The 27,104-nt window shown below is 42.3% G+C and overlaps 1 protein-coding gene across 1 annotated transcript in view; it reads left to right on the forward strand.

Annotated features, from left to right (window-relative positions):
- The window catches only part of PSMD5 (proteasome 26S subunit, non-ATPase 5), a 55,307-nt gene that overhangs the window by 21,882 nt on the left and 6,321 nt on the right, over positions 1 to 27,104 (forward strand). The window contains exons 5-9 of the mRNA XM_089685261.1: positions 1,443 to 1,552; positions 2,775 to 2,917; positions 6,232 to 6,423; positions 19,708 to 19,817; positions 21,148 to 21,288. Coding sequence (XP_089541387.1) covers positions 1,443 to 1,552; positions 2,775 to 2,917; positions 6,232 to 6,423; positions 19,708 to 19,817; positions 21,148 to 21,288 — 696 coding nt within the window. The remainder of the gene's footprint in view (positions 1 to 1,442; positions 1,553 to 2,774; positions 2,918 to 6,231; positions 6,424 to 19,707; positions 19,818 to 21,147; positions 21,289 to 27,104) is intronic.

The following is a 27,104-nucleotide window of genomic DNA, read 5'->3' on the forward strand; positions in this document are numbered from 1 at the left end:
CAGCACATTCAGGTCCTATCGAACAATAGAACAGTGGTAGCTTACATTTCCAGGCAGGGGGGCACAAGGAGCAGGGGTCTCCTGGAGTTGGCTCTAGAGATCCTGTCTTGGGCAGAAAAGAATTTGGCCTCCCTTTCGGCCATTCACTTAAAAGGCTTGCAGTATCTGCTGGCGGATTTCCTGAGCAGAAGAAAAGTAGTAGAATCCGAGTGGGGTTTGAATGAGGGAGTGTTTTGGAGTTCCTCAGGTCGACCTATTTGCAAGCCACCTAAACACAAAGGCACCGGTGTTTTTCTCCCTTCACAAGGAAGACCAGGCTCTGGGCCTGGATGCGTTAGCACATCCCTGGAATTACCCTTTGTCCTATGTGTTCCCCACTTTTCAGCTCATTCCTCTAGTACTTCGAAAGTTCAAGCAGGAAACAACAGGCTTAATCCTGATATCACTCTACTGGCCAAAAAGGCCTTAATTCTCAACGCTTCGGAACCTATCCTCCAGCCCCCCCTTGAAACTGCCAGTCAGATAGGATTTGCTAGTCCAGGGGCCAGTGCTGCATCCAGAAGTAGAGCGATTCAACCTAACAGCGTGGTTCTTGAAGAAGAACTCCTAAGAAGAAAGGGGCTATCGGAGAAGCTTATCGCCACCTTGCGCTCAATCAGAAAAGAAGTGACTAGAGCGATTTATCTGAACGTATGGGGAAAGTATATTTCCTGGTGTTCAGAGAAGCTCAGTTCAGTCGAACTTCTTATTTACACTCTTTATGGGAAACCGCAAGGGAGAGAGAGCCTCCAAAAGTACTCTGGGTAGATGGCTCAGACAGGCCATCAAAGAAGCCTACGGGGCACTAGACAAAGTACCTCTGGTGGAGGTCATAGCACACTCTACAAGATTGGTGGCGGCCTCTTGGGCTGAAAAGGCTGGTGCATCTCCGAAACAGATTTGCAAAGCGGCTACGTGGTCCAGTTTCTCCACATTTATACTCCATTGTAGATTGGATTTGTTGGCCACGACAGACCAGTCTTTTGGTAGGAAAGTCCTGCAAGCAGTGGTCCCACCCTAGGGGTAAGTTACTCGGTTATCTTCTACAGGTGCTGTCCTGAAGGACGAGGGGAGAAATCCTTAGTTATACTTACCGGTGACGGTATTTCTAGGAGCCCTTCAGGACAGCAGTCTCTAACCCCCCCCCCCCCTTTTTTTTAATGTCTGTAATTCTGTGGTTGGCATGGTATCTGTTTTTTTTTTTCTTTTCCATTTTTGTTTTCCAGCATGTCAGAGGTTACTCGGCTATAACTGAGGGCATGGTGGAAGAGGGGGACTTTTAAGCTGCGGTGTTTCCTGTGTTATGGATGGAGCTACACTCTCTCTAGGTGCTGTTCTGAAGGGCTTCTAGAAAAACTGTCACCAGAAAGTCTGTCTAAGGATTTTTTCTGTCTTTCTGTCAGTTAATAGTGGAGATATCCTCTATGTCAGCAGAGTCTCTAAGCTTCTGTGTAAACAGCGGGATCTTATCACAGTTGCTGGATGAGCTTTCTGGGGATGATGTGCTGGTCAGGTAAGAGTTAACACATCTAAAACAATGTTATTGCTTTATTTTGAAGTTTATCTGCTCAGGATCTCTCTGGTCTGGGCAATCCCATTTGGGTTTATTGACAGATTTAAGGCCTTTTCAAGGAATACTTCTTTCCATTATTGAATGGCAGGAAGTTTGCTGTATTCAGAGATTCCAGCAGTGTCTTGTTTCATTAGGGTGAAAACTTTTTTCCTATTCTTTACAGTAGAAGACAAACTAGGACAAAAGTTCAGCACCAGGATTGTGGCTTCTGTTTATGTTTTAAAGTAAAATTCTAATGGATTTAGGTCACCTTTACTTTAGATAAGTTCATAAGATTTTAACCACTTCAATACTGGGCACTTTTACCCCCTTCCTGCCCAGGCCAATTTTCAGCTTTCAGCACTGTCGCACTTTGACAATTGCGCGGTCATGCAACACTGTACCCATATGAAATTTTTATAAATCTTTTCATGCAAGTACAGCTTTCTTTTGTAAAATAGACAGTTCAAGGTATTTAGTAAGAGGCATGGTGAGTTTTTTGGAGGTTGTAATTTTTGTTACAATCTTTTGGAAAATTTAGAAATTTAAAAAAAATCAATTTTTTTTTCTAATTGTCACCAGTCCAGTACAGCGTTATTATATAACTGGTGTGGTGGTGATCAGAGACACTGACTGGTGACTGGTATGTAAAAAAAAAAACCTTTTTAAGCTTTTTTTAGGATCTGCTGCTACAGCTGTTGGGTATCCTTTGGATTATGCAGAGTAATTGTCCATTGAAACCGGTAGCAAATTGATTAAAACAAGCTACAGCAACTTGGTTTAAATCCATTGTGCATAGCTACAGGAACAGCTTATACCAATCATGCTTAATGCCAGAGGAGGTAGGTGATATCTCTGCAGATGAGAGGAAGAAAGGCTGTGGTTGAGGAGTCGCACTGCAGGCTTGAACTTTCAAGCATAGCATGCTCTATATTTTTTACCCATCTGTGAGTTTAAGGGGAATAATGACCATTACTCTGCACCCTTAGAAGCTCATCCCTGACAAGTCCAGGATCATATCTCAGTATCCTTTCCACACAGATAACACAAATCTGTAACACTTTGATTCACTTTAAAAGCCAGGCAGATTTAACTACTCGCTGTGCTGCTCTGTTAGTATGAAGTTTTTCCAGTATGTACCTTGACAGTATAGAATATATTTTTTTTCCTGGGCATTCTGCAGAGTGACCTGCACAGAGATGGTCACAACTCTAGCTTCCACGCTTCATGGACGGCAGTACTTGGCACAGCAAGGAATCATCGACCGAATATCCAACATGATCCTGGGGGCTGATTCTGACCCATTTTCCGGGTTTTATTTGCCAGGTAAATATCCATGCTTTTAAGGTGTATCTATAGGCATAACTATGGCGTAACCTTATCTGGTGACTAACGTCCAAGAAGACTTGTCTTCGGGACAAAAACCCTACAGGTTTCTTTAGCCAAAAGAAAAAGTTTTAAAGTGTTACTAAACCCAGGACCCTGGTCTCCCATGGTACAGAGAATATGGAAGTGCAATTATTTTAGTAAATATAAACTGCTAAATATCTTTCCTCATCAGCAGTTAGAGCATTCTTGTGAATTCTATCAGTGTCCAGCCGAGCACATGTTAAAGCTTGTAGGAGGAGTTTTCATTCTGCTCTAAGAAGATGCAGGACCCCTGACATCTGCCTGGACAGTGCTTATTGGCCCTGTGCTGATCACATGCACTCTCCCAAGAAAAAAAACACCTCTCTAGCAATACACACCAAACTGAGCATATGCAGAGTGTTGCCATACGATCAGGAGTTTTTACACAATGCAGAGGATTAACACCGTAGGTTCCACAGTGAGTATAACAAGCATGCTTTACTTCATATACAGGCTGATTTTACTATTGTGGGTTTAGTAACACTTTATTCTGAAGACAAAATTATAATAATTAAATAATATATATATATATATATATATATATATATATATATATATATATATATATATATATATATAATTATTTTTTTTTTATTACTGTTCTTTATGAAAAGAAAATAGCCAGCGTATTTCAAATATTGATAGAAGTGACCAGCACTCCCAAAAAAAGTTCAGTATTGTCCCTGTATAACCAAAGATTAGACGTCATACATCCATCAACTTCTTCCTGTGAATCCAATCTTAATCCGTGTTTTTACACTGAATGTTTGTCAGAGCATAGATATTAATAAATATATGGTTTTATAAGGATTTACTCCACTATGGCCTCTGTATGATATCTCTTGCATGGGAGTTAAGAAGGGGACTACTGAAAGTGGAGGAGTTTGGTAGAACGTGATTTGAATGGCACCAATCTGGTAAGGTGCACAGAGTGACATTTGTATGTGGTGGATCTGTATCATTTAAAGGGATATGCACTATTTTGGTGGTACGGAAAAGTAATTTTACATTTTTGTTGTTTTGGGGGGGGGGGGTTTATTATGCATAATATCACACTATACTAGTCTTTGTTTTTTTGGGGACCAGTCACACAAGTCACGCTGGCAAAGAGCAGGAAGAAGGTGGAATGGTTTATTAGTAGTTTGGTATGGAGCTTGTCTTTGGCGATGTGATACACTTGGTGGATCCTTCTATCGGTAGTAATGGGAATGCACAGTTAATAAATTATGATGTGAGTGGCTTTCTATCTGAGAGAGATTTTTGGAAAACAGTATTACACAAAATTGGTATTTTGTATTTTTGGTGAAATTTTGTGGATCTTTATGTGAGATGACCATTGAAGTACCAGACACAAGGAGACAGAGTTGAAGTGAATCTGAAAATAATTGATTGGATATACAAGTATATGAAGGGTAAGGGTAGATAAAGAAGAACACTGGTAAATAAATACAAATACGGTTTTTTATTATAAATGTGAGCACATTGGACAGAATTTTAAGCATGGTGTATTGAGCATACTACACTATAATATATATATATATATATATATGTGTGTGTTTGGGAGATCGCTGTAAGGGAAGATTGGATTCACAGGAAGAAATTGATGGGTATATGATGTCTGATCTTCAGTTATACAGAGACAATATTGAACTTATTATTTTGACAGCGCTGGTCACTTCTATCATCATTTCTTTCTGTGAGGGGAACAGATTGACTCCAGCTGCTAAGGGAATGATCATTGTTTACTAAATTTTGTTTGTATAAAGAAAAAAAAAAAGAGGGGTTCCAGGACGCTGTTTAAAATATTTATTTTAAAATATTGCACTTATGCATTTCAAGCAAGGTGAATAAATCCGCCTCTTTCATTCAGTAAAGTTCTCCTACCGAGTTTCAGGCACAGGGTGTTTTGGGGACACATGTTGCACATGGAGGATCAATTGGAGGAATTACTAATTTATTGTTCAGTGGTAAGGCTAGAGTTGGGGAGATGACTCAGGAGTAAATAGTGCTATTACTGTATCTATACAGTATAGTGGGGTTGTTTTGACTCACAAGACCAGCTAAACAGAATTATGTGTATTTTGCCAGGGAAAACAGTTAAATATGTTTTCAGCCCCAAGGTTGATGTTCTTTTATTAGAAAAGTATAATTTCAGTGTAGAAATCAAATACTGAAAAATATATAGTGATACTCGTGAGCCAAAATGCGATACTCCCTTAGTGCAAAAAAAAATATATTTTAAATCAAATAAATGGTGCATCAACACTTTACACAATACTCATTATCTGTGTGAAACATGTGATATATAACAATAAGTGTATATATATCCTCAGATATATACACAGGTGTCGCGCTCCATATATACCAATAATCATATAAATAATACTGTGACAAAACTTATAGTGCTAAAAAACAGTCAACATATAGTGCTCAACAAAAATAAATGCTGATTCAACAAAAAGTCCTCTTTATGCTTTAAATATATTCAGTGACTCTGTGCCGTGCCACACTCCCCGTGCTCTAAAGATAGATGTGAGCTCACCTCCTTTTTTAGGGAGGTCTCCCTTTTTACTCCTTCCACACTGAGCCTCAATGGATAGTAGGGATGGTTATTAGTAGTACTTTTCTCCTCCCAGTGAATTGGGATACCATGTAAAAAAGAGTCACAATGGTGCCTTATCCTTTGTGAGGTTTAAGTGATTTATTAAAAATTTTCCACTCACATAGTGCTGTCTCTCACAGAGCTGTATCCGACAGAGCTTGTGCCCAGATCCTGTGTTTGTAAGTGCCGCTCGTCCTCCGCGGCGTTGTGATGTCAGAGCCCCTCCCCCAGGGCGCTGTTAGCCACTGTGGTTGGCTAAAAAAGGAGGTGAGCGCACATCTATCTTTAGAGCACGGGGAGTGTGGCACGGCACAGAATTTGTCACTGAATATATTTAAAGCATAAAGAGGACTTTTTGTTGAATCAGCATTTATTTTTGTTGAGCACTATATGTTGCACTGTTTTTTAGCACTATAAGTTTTGTCACAGTATTATTTATATGATTATTGGTATATATGGAGCGCGACACCTGTGTATATATCTGAGGATATATATACACTTATTGTTATAATTTCAGTGTAGGGTACTGCTATTCCACAGAAGACAGGAAAGGAGAAGGAAGTGTTCTAGTAGAATACGTTTATCTGCTACTTACTACTAACTACTAATTCTACATTATTGTCTCCAGGCCTGGTAAAATTCTTTGGGAATTTGGCTGTTATGGACAGTCCACAGCAGATCTGTGAACATTACCCTGCATTCCTGCAGAAAGTCTTTGACATGGCAGAAGGTCATGAGACAACCATGATCGGAGTGGCTGTGGACACATTAGAAATTATGGGTTCCACCGTGGAAGGGAAACAAGTTCTACAGAAGACTGGTGTGTGCGCTTATCTGTCAGTACATAAACTGAAGACCTGACTATCAGGCTGTGTTCTGTTGATTTAAAGGAAAATACAGCTTATTATCAGGAAATATGCACTTTTTTGCATCAATGTTTACCTGAAAGTGTTTTTGATGCCACTTAATATGTTTTACCTAGTAATTGTTGATCAGTAATTAATCATTTCCATGTGCTACTAAGTCATACAATCCCCTGTTTGTCAGCAGACTTTATTGCAGATTTGTTATCTGCCTTTGCTATTTGGGTATTGGGTTAGACCATCTGTTTGCACTTTCTAAATAAGTGTTGGAGGTATTGCCTTTACCGTAACCGTATGATCAGTCCGGATGTTATAGGATGTAATGTTGAACCCTGGTATGCTTCTAGACCAAGGGTATTTAATTAAAATTCACGGAAGTCTAGTCAGTAAAAATGTTTTTAAGCAGAGGTGAAAATCACATGTTTAATTCTTATTGGCACCTCTGCTCATTGGTATGTTTTTGAGAGTGCCTAACCGCATGGTGCCGCAGCTTTATGTGGCTCGGCGTGGCACAATTTAAAGCAACGGTCAGAGACTTATTTTCTGCGTTTCTGCATATAAGACAGCCCACTGAATGAATGGGCTGCCTACACGCAGGATGCAGTGATGTGAACTAAGCCTCAGATCCTTCACATCACAATCTCATTATTACATCAGTGTTCTCAGTCCCCCTGCACATCACAACCCCCCTTCTTTATATCACAGCCCCCCTTCACATGAAAATCCCCCACTCCCCTTTACATCACAGTCCCCCTCCTCACATCAGTCTCCAGCCCCCCTTCACATTCCTGTCTTTGGTACCCCTTCAAATCTTCCCCTTCACATTCCTATCTTTGATCTCCCTTCATATCACCCCCACATCACATTCTTGTCCTCACCCCCTTTTTAGCACCCCCCTTCACATTGCATTATCCGACCTACCTTCATATTGTCTCAGCTTCCTCTCCCCTCCGTCACAGCAGGGACATAGCCCTCTTCCCTCTCTTACCTTACACAGGGTGGCGGGCAGGAGGCATGGCAGGTCTAGAGCTAACATTGGGAAGCAAGACCGTTCTGGATGGAGGGGGCGGAGATGCACAACTTTTTCTGTTAACTAGCTTGTGATTGGTTGCTGGAACTTCCCTGCATCCTAGCAACCAGTCAGTTACCTGGGGCAGCTCCTGTCCTTCCAGCACTGTGATGCCTTCTGATATCAGCTCTGCGGCTGAGGGGAAGAACTGGTGGCTCCTAAGCGGCGTGACTGGGGTGAGCCTGGATGGAGCAGTGACTTGGTTCAGATCTGGACCGTGGTCCGCCATTTAGTGCTACCTGTTCTAGACCATGGGAGGACTTTAGATGTCAAGGGGTCTCTGCGTGTCTGTCTGTCTCCTTTTTCTTTTCCCTTTTTTTTTCACAGCGCACTGTGAAGGTTTATAAGGATTGATTTACTAAAACTGTAACATGCAAAATTTTCTGCAGCTGTGTATGTTAACCAGTCAGCTTCTAACTTCAGCTTATTAATTTAAGCTTTGACAAAAAAACTGAAAGCTGATTGGTTTGTATGCAGAGCTGCACCAGATTTTGCACTCTCCAGTTTTAGCAACTCAACTCCATCATGTTTGAATGATGAGTGGTGTTACTGCAGGAATGCACAAAGTACTCTTTTATTTCTTTTAACAGGAAGAGCGGTGGGACACTTTTTTGTGTTTTTTTTTATTTTTGTAAACTTGCAAAACTCTGTAAAGCTGTATCTGATTAAAAAAAAAAAAGAAACAAAAAGATGTGCATAATAGAAGGGAATACCTTTTTCCAAGCAAAACGATGCTGGTAATTTGACCATAAAGTGATACTAAAGTCTTTTCTTTTTCTTTTTTAATAACAGACATGTCATACTTACCTGTTCTGTGTAGTGGTTTTGCATAGAGCAGCCTGGATTCTCTTTTTTTCGGGGCCCCTGCCAGTGCTCCTGTCCCCTCCCCCCTGTTGGGTGCCCCCACAGCAAGCAGCTTGCTATTTGGGCACCCGAGTAGGCATGCTCCCAAGCTGTGGCTCTGCGTGTCCATTTACACAGAGAGCCATGGCTCTCGTGGACATCTCTGGATCGAGATGGGGCTCAGGTAAATGTTAAGTGGGCTGCTACACACAGAAGGTTTTTTACCTTCATGCATAGAATGCATGAAGGTAAAATACCTTGAGCCTTTAGAACCACTTTAAGCCCTGTGCATAGTTTTGGGAGAGGCAGTTAGCCAGTAGCACCAGTAGCAGGTGATGCACATTCTGGAATATCTGGGCTACAGATTACTGTGAAAGACAACCTTTTGTATGATCAAAGCTGACTGAGGAGGGAAATGAATATTATTTAATGCACAGGTCATTTGATATGTGCATTACACTGTTTTTATAAAACTGCAGTTTTGCTTCAATTTCCTAATTTATGCATTGAAATGACTCATGTTTGTGACCGTATGATGGCTTGTACTATCTGTGTTACAGATCAAACATAATAAACTGTTCTGCACTTTTTACAAATAGAATATTGGTTTAAGCATTTGTATCATAGGAGAGGATTATAGCATTTTTAGAGTATCAGAGATACAATCATGGCTAAAAATATTGGCACCCCTGAATTTCTGTTAGATAATGTACCACTTCTCCCAGAAAATTGTTGCAATTACAAATGCTTAGGCATTCTCATGTCTCTTTCTTTTGTTTGTATTGGTATGGCACAAAAAGCCAAATCTGACACATTCCACGCAAACCCCAAAAATGGAATGGACAGAATAATTGGCACCCTCTCAAAATTGTAAGAAATAATTGCATTTCAAGTTTGTGATGCTCCTGTAATTTGTAATTAAGCTCACCTGTATCAATTAACAGGTGATGACAAAATCGAAATCACACCGGCAACCAGTTAAAATCAACCTTTCTGTTGTGTGCCACATGGAGCATCAAGAAGATAAAGAGCAGCAAAGAATTGTCTGAGGCTTTGAGAACAAAAATTGTGGAAAAGCATGGACAAGCTCAAGGTTACAACTTTGGAGATCTTAATGTTCCTGTGTCCACTGTGTGCAACATTGTCAGGAAGTTTACAGCCAATAGCACTGTAGCTAATCTCCCTGGACATGGACGAAAGAGAAAAACTGTTCAAAGATTGCAATGAGGGAATATTCGAATGGTGGAAGAAACTCAAATCAACTTCCAGACAAATTCAAGCTAACCTCCAGGCGCAGGCAGCAACTGTGTCAGCTTGCACTATACATTGCCTTCTGAATGAAAAGGGACTGTATGGTAGGAGACCCAGGAGGACCCCACTGCTGACACAAAAACATAAATAAAACAGATTGGATTTTGCCAAAACTTAACTGAGGAATCCAAAATCCTTTTGGGAGAATGTTCTGTGGACAGACAAAACAAAATTACAGCTTTTTGGTAAAGCCCATCATTCTGCTGTTTTCAGAAAAGAAATGAGGCCTTTAAAGAAAAAATACAGTCCCTACAGTCAAACATGGTGGAGGTTCACTGATGTTTTGAGGTTGCTTTGCTGCTTCAGGCACTGGATGTCTTGACTGTGTGCTGGGCATTATGAAATCTCAAGACTATCAAAGAATTCTGGGGCGCAATGTACGGCCCAGTGTCAGAAAGTTGGGTCTCCGTCAGAGGTCATGGGTCTTACAGCATTACAATGACTCAAAGCACACTTCAAAAAGCACCCAGAAATTGTTTCAGACAAAGCACTGGAGAATACTGAACTGGCCAGCAATGAGTACAGATCTCAATCCCAAAGAACACCTGTGGAGAGATCTCAAAACCAGGAGCTGGCAAAAGAAGAGTGGTCCAAAATTCCAGTAGAGAGGTTTAAGAAACTCATTGATGGTTACAGGAAGAAATTGATTTCAGTTTTTTTTTTCCCCAAGAAGTGTGCTACCAAGTATTAAATTGAGGATGCCAATCATTTTGTCCAGTTAAGTTTGGGGGCTTTGCATGGAATGTGTCAGAGTTGGCTTTTTGTTTCTCCACTTTTTTGTGTCATACCAATACAAGCAAAAGAAATAAACATGAGAATGCCTAAACATTTGTAATTGCAACAATTTTCTGGGTGAAGTGGTGCATTATCTGACAGAAATACAGGGGTGCCAATATTTTTGACCATGGCTGTATAAGCATACTGAAGTGAGAACATAGTCAGCTGGCTCTGACTATATGGTATATAAAGCAGTGGCTATGTGCTTTAGCTGTGTATTTAATTGTTCAGCTACAGTTGCCTTTTGTTTACCATGTAAAAAGGTTATTATGCAAAGCAGATTCCAAGTGCTCCAGTTTTTTGGTGAATTTCCTCCATGGTTTGCTGTGGAGGCACTTGAGTGGCTTGAACAGAGCCATGACCTCAACCCTACTGATCACTTTTGTGATCAACTTAAAAAATAAATTCACTTTTATTGTACATCATGGGATACAGAGCAGGCTATGCATGACTATGTGGATTATATGCCACCTATAGGTGAATGGACACTGAGAGACCAATCAGAGAGGAAGTCCTCCCCTATATAAACCATCCTACACAGGAAGTACTTCAGTTTTTTCGCCAGTGTCTGTAAGGTGGATGGTCATTGAAAGTGTTGCATGTACTCTAGGAGCATACCTGAAGGTCCAGAATGGTTCCATTAGAGAATCAGGGACTTTAATCGGATCCATTCAGAAAGCTGTTAGCCAATATGGATGGTACTTGAGCCTCGCTGGATAAGGAGAAGAATCCTTGGGGTTTTGACTGTAAAGCAGCCTTATGGTGCTTGACTCTGCATAACGGAACTCTGTGCAGTATAATACTGACCAAGGTGCTTTCCGACGGGGTGCTGAACAGGTCCGAGGCAGTGGCCCCACATTATGGGGACCGAGTCCTTGAAGGTCTGCATGACAAAGCCCGCCATGATGGGTGAAGGTTGGACTCCTGTTATGATTCAGGGTTCTGTGGCGGGAATGATAAGTTTACGTTTGCAGTATTTCTTTCAAAAATCTGTCTGTTTGGTCATTCTTCTGGTGGCCACTGGGGGCAGTGTGCTGTTGGTCTGGCCAGGTCAAGCTGTGTGTGTCTCCAGTATTGGGTTGCTGTTTTCTCCTCCAGCAACTAGAGGTCATGGAGCCACTCTCTGTAGCCTACGCTGTTGCAATGGAGGCAGGAAGTAGATGAGCAGCCATTTTAGCTTGTGTTCCCATGTGGCTGGTGGTTTGTGATTCTCCTGAGAGGTAGTGTCAGAGCCTGGGTCCGATCCTGGGCCTTCAGCGGTGAGTGGCAATGTTTCTTCTTGCTGAACCACTTGGAATGCTGGACAGCTCCCTTGACAGTTATTTAGATGATCCTACCTTGACCTTGTTTATCATGAACCTTGAACCCCTTGCTCCTCCAATGAACTTCCTGATATAAGCCATGTCTCTGCATTTCCTGTTTGCCAGATTATTGTGCTCTCCAGCCAGTATTGTGCTCCTTATTGTCTCTGCTGTTATCCGTAATTTATCGCTCGTTATTGACCCTTGGCTTGTTCTCGACTATGTTTCTGCCTGATCCCAACCTGCGACTGCTCTTTACCGACCTTGGCTTGTTTACTGACCACGTTTTTGTTTGATCCTTACCTGCTTATACGCTACTGGATCTCCGCTGGCTCACCTCCTGGTGGGGTGATCCTGAGGATCACGACCTGGTGCTAACACGCAGCCAAATCCATCTCCACCATTAGGAGCTCTGGTGAACACCGGTTGGTACTTAGACTTCGCACCTTGGGTGATTCCACTCCTCCGCCACGGTGACCTGCCTGTGTACCTATCCTGCTGGTTTCAGGTAAGTCTTTCCACTGCTATAGCAACTGGTCTTTGAGCCTGATCCCTGATCGTGATAGGTAGCAGGGAAACGAAGCAGTCTATGGCTGGATGATGATGTGTGAGTATTTCCTTTGGAGGAGTTGCATGACTAGACAGGACATGATTATATACTGCATTAGCCAGCATAATCCTGGGGGGCTTGTACAACTGTTTTTTGTTACACTCCTGCAGGGGTATCAGTTCACTTTTGAGTCTCCAGTTGAGTCTCCAGAATAGCTTGCATTAGATCTGTAGGAGCTTACATTTTAGCTGCATGGAGGCTGCATTCAGGCTGTGTTTGATACATACAGTGAGGAACATAAGTATTTGAACACCCTGTGATTTTGCAAGTTCTCCCACTTAGAAATCATGAAGGGGTCTGAAATTCACATTGTAGGTGCATTCCTACTCTGAGAGACAGAATTCAAAAAATAAATTCAGGAAATCACATTGTATGATTTTTAAAGAATTTATTTGTCTTGCACTGCTGAACTTAACTATTTGAACACCTGAGAAAATCAGTGTTAATATTTGGTACAGAAGCCTTTGTTTGCAGTTACAGAGGTCAAATGTTTCCTGTAGTTCTTGACCAGGTTTGCACACACTGCAACAGGGATTTTGGCCCACTCCTCCACACAGATCTCTTCTAGATCTGTCAGGTTTCGGGGCTGTCGCTGAGCAACACGGAGTTTCAGCTCCCTCCAAAGATGTTCTATTGGATTTAGGTCTGGAGACTGGCTAGGCCACTCCAGAACCTTGATATGCTTCTTACGGAGCCACTCCTTGGTTATCCTGGCTGTGTGCTTCGGGTCGTTGTCATGTTAGAAGACCCAGCTACAACCCATCTTCAATGCTCTGACTGAGGGAAGGAAGTTGTTGCTCAAAATCTCACAATAAATGGCCCCATTTATCCTCTCCTTAATACAGTGCAGTTGTCCTGTCCCCTTCGCAGAAAAGCACCCCCAAAGCATGATTCTACCACCCCCATGCTTCACAGTAGGGATGGTGTTCTTGGGATGCAACTCATCCTTCTTTTTCCTCCAAACACGACGAGTGACGTTTAGACCAAAAAGTTCTACTTTTTGGTCTCATTTGACCACATGACTTTCTCCCATGCCTCCTCTGGATCATCTAGATGGTCATTGGCAAACGTCAGACGGGCCTGGACATGTGATGACTTGAGCAGTGGAACCTTCCATGTAATGCATGATTTGAAACCATGACGGCGTAGTGTTCTACCAACAGTGGCCTTTGAAACTGTGGTCCCAGCTCTCTTTATGTCATTGACCAGCTCCTCCCTTGTAGTTCTGGGCTGATTCCTCATCTTTCTTATCATCAGTGATACCCCACGAGGTGAGATCTGGCATGGAGCCCCAGTCCGAGGGAGACTGACAGTCGTCTTTAGCCTCTTCCATTTTCTAACAATTGCTCCAACAGTTGATCTATTTTCACCAAGCTGCTTGGCAATTGCGCCATAGCCCTTTTCCAGCCTTGTGGAGGTCCCCAATTTTGTCTCTGGTGTCAGGTGTTTTGACAGCTCTTTGGTCTTGCCCATGGTAGTAGTTGGCGTCTGACTGACTGTGGGGTGGACAGGTGTCTTTAAAGAGCTTAGACAGGTGCTACTAAGTTAGATTGAGTGGAGTAGAGGTGGACTTTTTAAAGGCACAGTAACAGGTCTTTGAGAGCCAGAATTCTTGCTGTTTCTTAGGTGTTCAAATACTTATGTTCAGCAGTGCAAGACAAAGAAATTCTTTAAAAATCATACAATGTGATTTCCTGAAATTTTTTTTTAATTCTGTCTCTCAGAGTGGAAATGCACCTACAATGTAAATTTCAGACCCCTCCATGATATCTAAGTGGGAGAACTTGCAAAATCGCAGGGTGTTCAAATACGTTTGTTCCTCACTGTATGTGTTTGACTAGCATAGAACCAAGTGCTTTTAATTTTGACACAGTTCTTTGACACCATACGCTTCTATAAATCAGGACAATTGCGGCATTGTATTACATTATTGAATGCATGTATATTGAATAAACTGCATTGGTACATGCATCTGCACATGCGCACCTGATTCTTAGGCCGCATCTGCACATGCGCACCTGATGCTTAGGCCGCATCTGCACATGCGCACCTGATGCTTAGGCCGCATCTGCACATGCGCACCTGATGCTTAGGCCGCATCTGCACATGCGTACCTGATGCTTAGGCCGCATCTGCACATGCGTACCTGATGCTTAGGCTGCATTTGCACATGCGTACTTGATGCTTAGGCTGCATCCTCACATGCGTACCTGATAAGGCCACGTCCGGACATGTGTACCTGATGCTTGGGCCGCATCCGTATGTTACATAGTTAGTCTGGCTGAAAAAAAACAAAAGTCCATTCATTTCAACCATAAAAAAAATAAAGTTATCCTACACCCACAGTTGATCCAGAGGAAGGCCAAAAACCCAGCAAAGCATAATCACGTTTGCTCCTGCAGGGGAAAGAATTCCTTCCTGATCCCCCGAGAGGCAATCAGATATTCCCTGGATCAACTTTATCTATAAATGTTAGTAACCAGTTATATTCTGTGTATCCAATAAAGAATCCAGGCCTTTTTTAAAGCAATCTACTGAGCTGGCCAGAACCAACTCTTGAGGGAGTATATTCCACATTTTCACAGCTCTTACTGTGAAGAAACCTTTCTGTGTTTGGAGATTAAATTTCTATTCCTCCAGATGTAAAGAGTGCCCCCTTGTCCTCTGTGATGACCTCAGGGTGAATAGCTCTACACCGAGTTCACTATATGAACCATGGATGTATGTATACATGTTGATCATATCCCCCTTTTAATCTCCTCTTCTCAAGAGAGAATACATTCAGTTCCTCTAATCTTTCCTCATAGATGAGCTCCTCCATGCCTTTTATCAGTTTGGTTGCCCTTCTCTGTACTTTCTCCAGTTCCCCGATGTTCTTTTTGGGAATTGGTGCCCAAAATTGAATTGCATATTCCAGATGAGGTCTTACTAATTTGTACAGGGGTAAAATTATATCTCTCTCTGGAGTCTATACCTCTTTTAATACAGTAGAGGATTTTGCTTGCTTTAGAAACCGCAGCTTGGCATTGCATGCCATTATTAAGCTTGTGATCTACCAGAACTCCCAGATCCTTCACCATTGATTCCCCCAGTTGTATCCCCCCTAGTATGTATGATGCATGCATATTCTTAGCTCCCAAGTGCATAACCTTACATTTATCATCATTAAACCTCATTTGCCACATAGTTGCACAATTAAACAGTGCATTGAGGTCGGCATGTAAATTGGAGACATGCTGTAAGGACGTTATTCCACTGCACAGTTTGGTGTCATCTGCAAAGACTGAAATGGTATTTTTAATCTCAGACCCCTTTTTTTTTTTTTTTTTAAATTGAAAAATATTTATTAACAGAGTAGCAAAATTACAGGTAGCCAGTCATTATGACTGAACGGATTAGGTTAGGACACGCCACACAGCTGGGCACATTTAGTAGATCATTCTGCTGAAGATGTATTTTGCTCTGCGTTAGGCTCAGTTTCTCCATTCTGCTCTGCGTTAGGCTCAGTTTCTCCATTCTGCTCTGCGTTAGGCTCAGTTTCTCCATTCTGCATTTGTCCCTCATTGGCTGGCATGTCGTGTGTAGATTCCTTCAACATCAAAATGCCATCCTTTTCTTCTTTTCCAAGTCGTTCCGTGTCATTTTTTTAATTTTTCTTCTTCACGGTCAGTCTCTGATGACTTACTGGGCTCATATGTACAGTCATCCTCTTGATCCTCATCTGGCAGGTCTTCGGTCATGAATGTTAACCTAACTGTGATACTCCTCTTCAACCTCCAAGTCATCTTGTTTCCACTTGCTTCCTTTCCCATATGGCTTTAGAGGAGATTTCCTAATCTCATCAGAGCCTTTAGCATGTCCTATACTTTCTGTAGCATGATACCCCAAAGGCACACTGTAGTCTGTATGGAGTGAAGAAAAGAACAAGTCTAGTACGTGCATACTTAAATGCATACTAGTATAGACTGCATATTTACACTTGCGCGAACTGCATAAATTGCATACTTATATGCATACTTGTGTGAACTGGGTACTGGTATAATTTGCATACTTACATGCCTATGTAGCTGCATGCTTTACAAAAAATTGCCACTGTTCCAGTCTATAACTGGCCTTCACAGCAAGGAGCACATGGATGATAAACAACAAAACAGAAAAATTCCCAGCTCAACTTGCCAGCCAGTTTGCAAACAAACGGAATTAACCTGTCTAACAGTCTGCATTAAAAACAGGGGTTTAGTTAACACACATTTGCAAATACATGCATAAGCTACAGAGCCGCGTCACGGCACCCCAGTATTCTGTAGTTCCTAACTCTACAAATTTTAAGAGCCCCCATAGTAGAGGCACATGTATTTAATGGATAGACCAAGGGCAGGTGAACCTGAGGGAGCCCACCCCTCCTTAAAGGTACAGGAGCGCACTAGACACCCAGCATGTAGCACAATGTCAGCTAAGGTGTCCAGTGTGCCCCCTCGATCAGGCTTGCTTGCCTGTGCGATCGCATAACTGTAGACCAAGATGGCTATGGACATATGCGGGACTGCATAGCTAGATGACAATATACAATATAGTTTCTGCCTTATTTTCGCTTAGTCTCAAAAAGGGTTAGCCAGCAGAGAGGCAGGTACACCTCCCTCGGGTCCAGTGGACTTGAGGGGGACGGGGGTAATCTGGCAGTATTTGCATTTCACAATAAACCAGTGGTGTCAGGGGTATCTGGGCCACTGTGTTTGCCTGGCATTGCAGCTATTCCGGGTGGCGGAGCTTCAATGGACTACGCCCGCATTACCCTGTACACACCTGATATCGTCTGAATTCTGAATCTAATCAGGGTCAAGTCCTGGTTACTACTTGGAGGGTAGACTGCCTGGGTATACCAGGAGTTGTAATCTTTTGAAGGTTTTTTGAATTTTATTGCTGCCTGGAGGGCAGTCATCCAAGACAAGTGGGTAATTTCCACAATTTTTCTGGGGTACAGACTAGAATTTCACGGCATGGCTATTGAAATCCAGATCCTAAAGGATAGGGGAGTATCTAATTCTGTCATCCCCATCATATTGGGGGCTAGAAAGGTAGTATCTAGGAACATTTATTACAGAACTTGGAAGTCTTACATTTCCTGGTGTGAGGTCCGGAAACGGCAACCACGAAAGTATGTGATTGGTAGGATTCTGTTTTTTTTTTCAAAGGGGGTTGGAGAAGAAACTGGCTGTTGGTACCATTAAGGGCCTTAAGGTTTCAGCATTAGCTGTTTTTCTTCCAGAGGCCCATTGCATCTCACTCTTTGGTTTGCACTTTTTTACAGGGAGTAATGTGTATTGCTCCTCCTGTCAGGTTACTTTGTGTCCTTGGGACCTGAACTTGGTTTTGGAGGTTTTGCAAAAACCACCATTTGAACCTATTAAAGAGATTCCTCTGGTCCTGTTGACTCGTAAGTTTGTTTCTAGTGGAAATCACTTCTATAAGAAGGGTGTTGGAGCTGGCATCTCTTTTTTGCAGAGAACCATTTCTGGTTTTGCATCATGATGAGGTGGTGTTGCGACCTCAACCGACCTTTTTTTTTTTTTTTTTTTTTTTAACCATAGTTGGTTTCTAGTTTTCATCTCAATCAGGACATCATTCTGCCTTCATTCTTTCCTAGGCCACAGTCAGCAAGGGAAAGATCTCTGCATACCTTGGATGAGGTCCGTGCTGTAAGGGTCTTCTTAAAGGTGACTGCACAGGTCAGATGCTCTGTTCATGCTGCCAGAGGGGCCTAAGAAGGGGCAGGCGGCATCCAAGGTGACGATTTCACATTGGATCTGCCAATTCATCATTTCATGGTTTGAAAGGTAAGGTCTTACCCTTTCGGGTGAAGGCACACTCTATTAGGGGGGCATCTTGGGCAGTCTGCTATCAGGCGTCAGTGGTTCAGGTTTGCAAGGCCACTACATGGTCTTCGGTTCACACATTCACAAGGTTCTTCCTGATGGATGTCAGAGCCGCAGTGGAATTACAGACAGCTGGGTAGGTCCTAAAGGGATTATTGATGCTGGCTATCATGGTGTCACCCTCCACTCAATGTCTTTACTGCTTTTGGACATCCCATATAGTCATGAGTAGCCTTCTCTGTGTACTGTGATGTACGATAAAGAAAACTGGATTTTTTTTCTACATACTTACCTGTAAAATCCATTTCTTGGAGTACATCACGGGACACAGAGGTTTCTCCCGTTTCTGGAATTTCATTGCTTGCTACAAAAGCTGAAGTACTTCCTGTGTAGGAAGGGTTGTATAGGGGAGGACTTCCTCGCTAATTCGTCAGCCAGTGTCCATTCACCTATAGGTGGCATATAACCCACACAGTCTTGAATAGCCTGCTCTGTGTCCCTTGATGTACTCTAAGAAATGGGAGTTTAGAGGTAAGTATGTAGATAAAAATTCAGTTTTTAAAAACAAAAACAAATGTCCATTTTTTAGGTAAAAAAACGTGCATTTACTTTTTTTTTGGTTTATTTTTGGAGCCTGGAAAGCATTGCACCAACGATCAGCAGATCGCTGGTGTCATGCAGGACTCCTGCAAACCTGTCTGTGTATCTGTGTGCTCGTACATCCCGTACAGGCAAACAGATACAGTCTGACAGGAAGACTCAATGAACTACCACAGCGCTCAACAGCTCCGTGGTAGTTCATTGAGAACTACAAGTTGAAAGCCGCTAAGGTTGTCGGGACTTGTAGGTCATTTATTCACAGAATTATGTGAATGAATGACGCATTTGTGTGGACAGAGCCACGCACATCCGTGCTTTTTTCAAAAAGTGACAGCTAGTATGGGGAACTTCTCCCTGTACTGCTGTCATAGAGAGAGAGGACAGTGGATGGTGGCTGCAAAAGTGGAAACATGTTACATGTTCTACTCTAAAAATGGGTGAAACCTGTAACATGTTCCCAAAGGTGAACTTATCCTTTAAACACAGATTTCAAGCCAGGTTTTCTTGCCCTGTATAAGATTTTAACCTCACGAATTCTCTTTTGGTTAAATGGGCCTAAATTCCCAAAACACATTCCAAAAATGTTTAGAAAGTCTTCCCAGAAGAGTGCAAACTGTTATAGTCACAAGGTGAGGAGGGTGCAGCTGCAAATTATTACCCGTGGTTTTGGAATGGGATTCCTAATAAGTTCAGATAGATGTGATAGATCGGTGTTCACAAAATTATTGTGTAGATGTGCATGTTCACAACACAAATTCAGAACCTATGATCATTTTTCCTGCCTTATTTCCCATCTGTAATTTTACCTTTTTATGCCATTCTTTCCAGTGAATAACCTTTACTTTTTTTTCCTCCAGGACCCAGGTTTAACCATGTTTTTAAGCGAATTGGACACCATGCAAAAAATGCCCCTACAGAGCTGAGAGTGCGGTGTTTAGACTCCATCGCATCCCTCCTTTTTCTGCCAGTGAGTATTGTTGTTATTATCAGACTTGCTCTGTAGAAAAAAAAATCTCTGCAGTCACTTGGTCTGTAATGCCATATACAGACTCAGAACTAAGGCCCTTTCTGTTCGATGACATCACTGAGATAGAAAGTCCCCTTTTCATAAAATGTGGAAGGCTAAACAAGCCAACATAACACCCTCCTATTTCTTTTTTAACCTCCCTAACGGTATTCCCGAGTGTAGCTCGGGGTAAAATTTCTATACCAAAAGCGGTAACCCCGAGCTACACTCAGGCTTACCATGCGGTGTTGCATAGGGAGTCCCTGCAGCACTTACCTTGTCCTTCGCTCCTGCAATGTGTCCCCTGCAGCGTCCCCGGCCATCTCCTCCGGCTGATGCCGGCATCCGGCTCCTGTGTTCCGGTCCCTGTGACGTCGGGACGTACGGGCGGCGGCGGGAAATTTGAAAATTTAAAAAGTCATTTTTTTCAAAACGATTTTACATAGTAAAACATTGCTGTTTCAACCCATTTCACATACATTTTGTCCCTAGTGCTCTGTCCTGTCCCCTGTCTGCATTTTGAATGTTCTTTCTGCCTGGAAACTTAGAAAAGTCCATGGCGTCCAAAAAGCGTCCCTTTTGGTCAAAAGCGGTTTTAGACCGGCTAGAGAACAGCGATAGTAAATCAGAACCACTTGCAGAATTGAGTGATAATGATTCGTGGGGAAATTTGTCATCAGACACTGAAAACAATTTTGCGACTTTGCTCAGCAATGTGCGAACTTGGCGCTATATTTCAAATTTCAGTGTTTTTGGTTTGATTATATTATTGAATTAAATGTAATATTATATTATTATTTTTTATGATTATTTATTAAATTATAATTTGATTTTGTGTTTCAAATTTTATCATACCCGGGATGTTTACTAGACTCTTGTTCGGACAGATTTCAGTGAGTTATTCCTAAGAATTACAGGCCTACAATAAAAAAACTACATATTTCCATGCAAAATAATGGTACCGCTTTCAGCACCAAAAATCTGAAATAATCATTCCGCTAGGGAGGTTAATGAACTGTATTGTAATTGTACTGTCCCCCTTTATACAGTAAAGCACTGCGCAAACTGTTGGTGCTATATAAATTCTGTATAATAATATAATAATAATAACATGCATAATTTCAGTTATCTGGTAATGTAAATGTATAGTACTCTCAGTCACAGTTGTGCCCACAGACCCATGAAATGTTTGCTGTGCTTGTGTGGAGCTATCAGCCAAGCTGTATGCAGAGCAGTTGATGTAACAGCAACCAGTTATAGTAATCTGTAGGTTGTCACTTTTCTCTCGCAGGAAGATCACCATACCGAAGATCTTCTGGCCATGTCAGAAACTTGGTTTACATGTCTATCCAACCAGCCAATGGATTTGTTCCGCAGTATCGCCACCCAGCCCTTCCCTGAACTGCACTGTGCTGCACTGAAGGTTTTCACTGTGAGTTCCCATAATGCTTTTCATAGACAGAACTTTGCCTGAAAGTTTTAGAAGTTTGACAGAAAATATTCAAAACATTGAGGTATTTCTGAACTGTGGGTGTCCCTTCATATTTAAAGTCTAATACCAAAACTATATAGTTAGTTTTAGACCTTGGTCTCCAAACTGTGGCCCAGGGGCTAGATGTGACCCTTTGCTTGCTCTTATCTGGCCCTTGGGGTGCTATTACACTACTGATTGAGCACCATTCCCCCTACTGACACCAGCAGTATTCTTACTGACCTCAACAATGGGGCACTGTTCCTCCAATTTAAACATTTGATGGGGCACTGATACTAGGGCATTTTCTACTCCAACTGGCCCAGTCTTGCTCCCCTAAAGCCTGAAGGACAGTAAACTGGCCCTTTGCGTACAAAGTTTGCAGACCCCTTGCTTTGGATATAGTGTAGAAGGGTAAAAACCTCACTCTATCCTTGTGTTTTTTTTTCTCTTTAATTTCTTTATTTCTTTTTATTGAAACTTCATCAAAATACAAAATTGCAAAACTTTGCACTTGGATTGCCCACCAAAGCATGGTGCGTAAACACAATAGTAGAAAAATATAAACATCAATTAGCAGTCAAGCTCAGCCACGCAGTACCAGGCAAAAACAGAGAAAACAGTTACCCAAAATGAAACCAGTCACACTGTAGTCACTTCCACCACCCTCCCTCCCTCTTGGGCAATTGCCTGAAAGACGAAGTTATACTTTGGACCAGTTATTCAAGGGTCATTTATACAACCATTTTAGTATCCTAGAACTGGGGAGTCATGATAACCTGGACAAGGAAATCATATCTTTGCAGTCGTCGATCTGGAATATCTTCCACCCATTTCGCCCAACATCAGATAACCTATGGAAGTGGAACTTGGAATAGTTTTTTATACACTTCAGACAATGGCTTCTTCAAAGAATCATCAAACAGCAATGTTTCAATTGTGGAGGGCTAAGTCTCTGTCCAAGTGGAGCCAAATTGTGATATAAATATATGGCGTACTTGGAGATATTTAAAAAAAAAATAGTGATTAGGCAAGATGAGCTGTACTTTCAGTTTGTCAAAAGTTAGTAATCTGCTGCCCCGAGTTATATCTCCCAGAGTTTTAACACCTTTAGTGTCCCATATAGCTGGGACCAGGGCAGCGGCAATCTTTGGAACATTGTGGTTCAGCCAGAAAGGGGGAAGAAGGAGAGTTGCCATCCGAATGGGGGGAATGAAGGCGTTATATTCGCTCCCAGTTCTTGATTGTGTCCTTCATTGTACCAGTGTTGGGTGTTTTCTAGGGAGATTTTCTCTCTAATTGTTCTAGTGACCCCTATCCCCAAAGCTAAAAGTGGAGGAAAAAATTGTATTCTGAGTTGTCATTGGAACAGGAATAGTGGTTTAATTTTTCAGTGGTCACACTTGTTCTGGTAAAAATTAGGAGCGGGTTTCCCTCAGATTTGAAGAGATTTTCTCTCTTCCTGCTGTGTCTACAGGAAGGTAAGTGAAGAGAAATTAACCCAGTGCCACATAGATAACAAAAAAGTGACAGTTGTTTTATCCACTGCCTACTCTATCCAAAACTAAATATTGCTATAGATATACTTTAAATAGTAAATGAAGCATATACATCATTGGAAAGCGTTTTGTTTTATGTATCTTTGGAGAGTGACATCTGTAATGATTGTGCGCAATAGGAACATGGAAGCTGTAGGCCAGAGGTGTCAATCTGGCGGCCCTCCAGCTGTTTCCAAACTACAAGTCCCATGAGGCATTGCAAGATTGACAGTTACAAGCAAGGCAGAGGCATGATGGGACTTGTTTCGCAACAGCTGAAGGGCCGCCAGTTTAACATCCCTGCTGTAAGCGACAGCCATCTTGTTAAGGTCTCAGCTATTTTGTTTCATGAGCAGGGATCTTACTCCCTCTCTCCTCCTGCAAACTATGGAATTTATAGCCATAGCTTTTATCAAACTTCAAAAGAGCCTCTCGTCTCAGTGAGGGACAACAGATTAGAGGAAACAGACCTGGTCAGAGTTGTAAAACTTTCATTGATGTCTGTTTCCAGGAACCATGAAAAAGTCTTCCCTCTCACCTATCGTAAAGCAACATAACTCAGTCAAGCCTGTTACACATGAGGTGTAAGGCCATTAAAGCTCTAGGAATACAGAGTGTGACATAAAACGTTTATTCCACAACTTAACAATTCCGCACACAATTCGTAAAATCCAACAGGAACAGGACACATTAATATTAGGTATATATTTGAATGGGGAATATCATACCGAACAATTCAAGGTCATACATGATTATGTTAGCACATACGAAAGGGGAGAAAGCCGTTTCCTCCCTCCTGTGTGACAGTCCGTCCAAGGTATGATGTGTTTGGTATTCCTGGATATGAAATATAATTCTGAATAATAATCTGCCAGTTTCTAGAATACCACCTGCACATATTGGAAGTTATTAATATTAGTATAAAACTGTATTTGGGACTTGGTCATAAACTTGGTGACCTCCCAGCATCCATCTCTTAAACCATCAGACATCACAGAAAAGGGACTGACAGGAGCTGTTAAGGTAGCTCTCATTTTAACATTAACCAAGAAAATCCAAGAGAACCGAGGTAACGTTTTTTCTTGGACAATTGGACTCTGCTAAAACCAAGGACTTTGCAAGTATTCTTCCTTCTTAACTCTATTTTATTTCTCTGTTGCGTTATTGTTCTCTTTATTTCTTTGTAACATCTTTTCTGTAAATATTTTAATTGCACCATTTGACCTTTTCATTAATAAACACTATTTTGAAAAATGTTAAAACTATCTCTAAGGCTTTTAATGCAAGCTAAAGAATCCCTGTCTCTTGAAGAGTTCTACTGTATATAATAATCCTCTGAATATACCTGTCTGTGATGATAGTGTATGTTACAGGCATTCATTGTTCACATTTTTTCTTGCTAACATTGTGAAGGGATGATAGGCCCAAAGCTATCTGGTGGCAGTTTGGAGTTAGAAGGATAAATTGCTAAGTAACCTAACCCAGTGACAATCGCTCTCAGGCTACTGGCACCTAGATTGTGGTCCCTCGAGCTGTGCAGGGTGCAGCTGAGAGTGGCATTGTTGCACAAGTGACAGTGTGGTGTGAGATTGGCTGGAACTTTGTCATGAGTTGGTGAGAAGGGCAGGGGTCGAGCACCGCGTTCTTCACTCCATCTAGCCGTCAGTGTTTTCCACAGACTTTTTTTTTTTCTCAACCATACAGTAGGGAAAATAATTATTTGATCCCCTGCAGATTTTGTAAGTTTGCACACTTACAAAGAAATGAAGGGTCTATAATTTGTATCATAGGTGCATTTTAAATGATAGAGACAGAATATCAACCATAAATCCAGAAAAAACACAATACAAATTGTGGCGGAGCATCTAAAAGGAACCCTGGGAAAGTTCTGTTCGGGGTTTATACATCTCCCAGGTTCCTTTATTATACCTTTTAGGGATCTCTGATAAGAGGTCCAGTGCAGGGTTTACCTCTCTCTGTGGGCAATTAAATCCACCCGGGACCTGTAGCCAGAGCTCTCAGCCTGGGGATCAGACAAGTCCTGTCTGGAGAGCTGAAAGGTTGGTGGATACTAACAAGCTGTGTATGTTGTGACTGAAAAGCGGTAGGCTTGATCAGTCTGATAGTTAGGACCTGCATTACTGTGTAGCGAGAGCCGGGATATGGTTAGGTTTTTGTTTGATATTTTCTTTGCCTGTTTATTTTGGTTAAACACTGTACAGCACTTTGTATATAGTTTTGTAAATAGCACTCATAAACACCTTCACTGTTTGCCACTAATCTCACTGGATTTGGTATCTGTGCCTGAAAGACTGCTTACCCTAGGAAGCATATATCCCGGCACCTATCCCCAGCTCACATATGGTGGAGGATTGTGTGCACTCTTATCAAAGAACTGCTACTTAAAGGGCCAGTAATAAAACATGGAGGAAATCCTCAAACACTTGGTGCTACCTAATGCACAGCAGCAATCAAACGCTGCACAACAGCAAGCCAACACTATTGTGTAGGAGCAAACAAGGGTGCTCTGCGAATAATTAGTGCTGTACAGGGGCAAATGCAGAGGCTGTTTGAACAGCTAGCCACTGCTGCAAAAGCGGATAGGAAAACCCTGACTGAGGTCGTGCAGGTCACCTGCAAAAAGTGAGGATGTTGGAGAGAGGCCATCAGCCATCTATGTGGGTTTCTTCCTTTCTAAAATGACTGCAGATGATGACCCAGAAGCCTTTTTGCTGTCGTTTAAAAGGACCACCCAGTGGGACGGATTGTTCAGCCCTCTCTACTGTTTAATTGCAGAAGGCCTACTATGATCTGGAGTCTACAGAAGCAAGAGACTACGAAAAGGTCAAGCAGGAAATCCTGGCGTGTCTCGGTGTAACCTTGGCCGTTCGAGCGCAACGGGTCAGCAGCTAAACCTTTCAAGATGAGTCCCCCAAGATCACAGATGTTTGACCTAATCCACCTGGTGTGGAAATGGCTGCAGTCGGAGTCCCTGTCCAGGCCACAAATAGTGGAGAGTGTGGTCATGGACCAATTCCTGAGGTTACTACCAGGTTCCCTGCAAAAGTGGGTGAGCCAAGGGAACCCCAAGTCAGCGAACACCCTGGTGGAGCTTGTTGAGAGGTACTTTGCCACAAAGAGCCTGGTCGCCACCCCTTCAGCCACACGGACTTTCCACCCAAAGCCACGGTCTCCCCAGGAAGCTGGTAAGACTTCCAGGGGAAGTGGGTGGTAAGCCTGGGAAGGAGACAGGGGGATGGTTTGTTGGTGCCTGATCTGAAGTTTGGCGTCCAAAACAAGGGAAGCCAGTGCCAGCCAGCAAACCAAACTGGGGCAATGTCAGGTGTTTCCGTTGCCATGAACTGAGACATGTTGCAGCTGCATTGACAGATGAGCCAATGCAGTGTGAGTTGTCTCTCAGACATTGTCCAACAGTTTGCTGCTGTTTCATGCGTTGCAGCACCAATTGTGGGAAGACACATGTACCAAATGACTGTTAATAATAAGCCTATTATGTCTTTGCTGGTCTCGGGAAGTCTGATTACTTTAGTAAAAGCTGAGATGGTTTAAACTGTGAACTTGCATGATGGAAAAATTGCAGTGATCTCTGTACATGGGGATACCCAGGAGCATCCTATTGCCACTGTTATATTTGAAACTGACTTAGTTACTGTGACTCATCGGGTCGGACTTGTAACCCACTTAGTTCACGAGGCCATCATTGATAGGGACTTTCCTAAGTTTTGAGAACTGTGGGATTGCCCCGACTCGGTCACAGTGACTGACTCAGTGGTGGAGCTGGAACCCTTGGCTAACGCTAACAGTGTGGTTCAGGGGACTCTTCTCTGGGTTCCCCAGGTGTTCCTTTTTCAGTTATGGCGGGAGAACTGGAGGAGCCTGAGGAAGTCCCCACAACCAGTGGAAGTAGGCACCCTTCTGCTGACACTGAGGCTACACTAGAGTTTACTGACCTTCAGGTACACAAGGAAAACTTTGGTACGGTGCAGAAAAAAGACCCTACCCTTACCAGGGCCTGGGAAAATATAGTGATGATTAATGATGTACCTGTTGAACTAGGGGACAGGCCCTGTTTTCCTTATTTCAGCAGCAATGAAGGTTTATTGTATCGTGTATACAAAAAGAATTAAATTGTTGAGCAGTTGGTAGTCCCTAAGCCATACAGAAGGGTGGTGTTGGAACTTGCCCATGCGCACTTACTGGGAGGTTAGGGGTGGAGAA

Source organism: Staurois parvus, unplaced genomic scaffold (assembly GCF_062004578.1).
Source record: "Staurois parvus isolate SC_StPar_1 unplaced genomic scaffold, SC_StPar_1.0 ptg000365l, whole genome shotgun sequence".
Classification (NCBI taxonomy): domain Eukaryota; kingdom Metazoa; phylum Chordata; class Amphibia; order Anura; family Ranidae; genus Staurois; species Staurois parvus.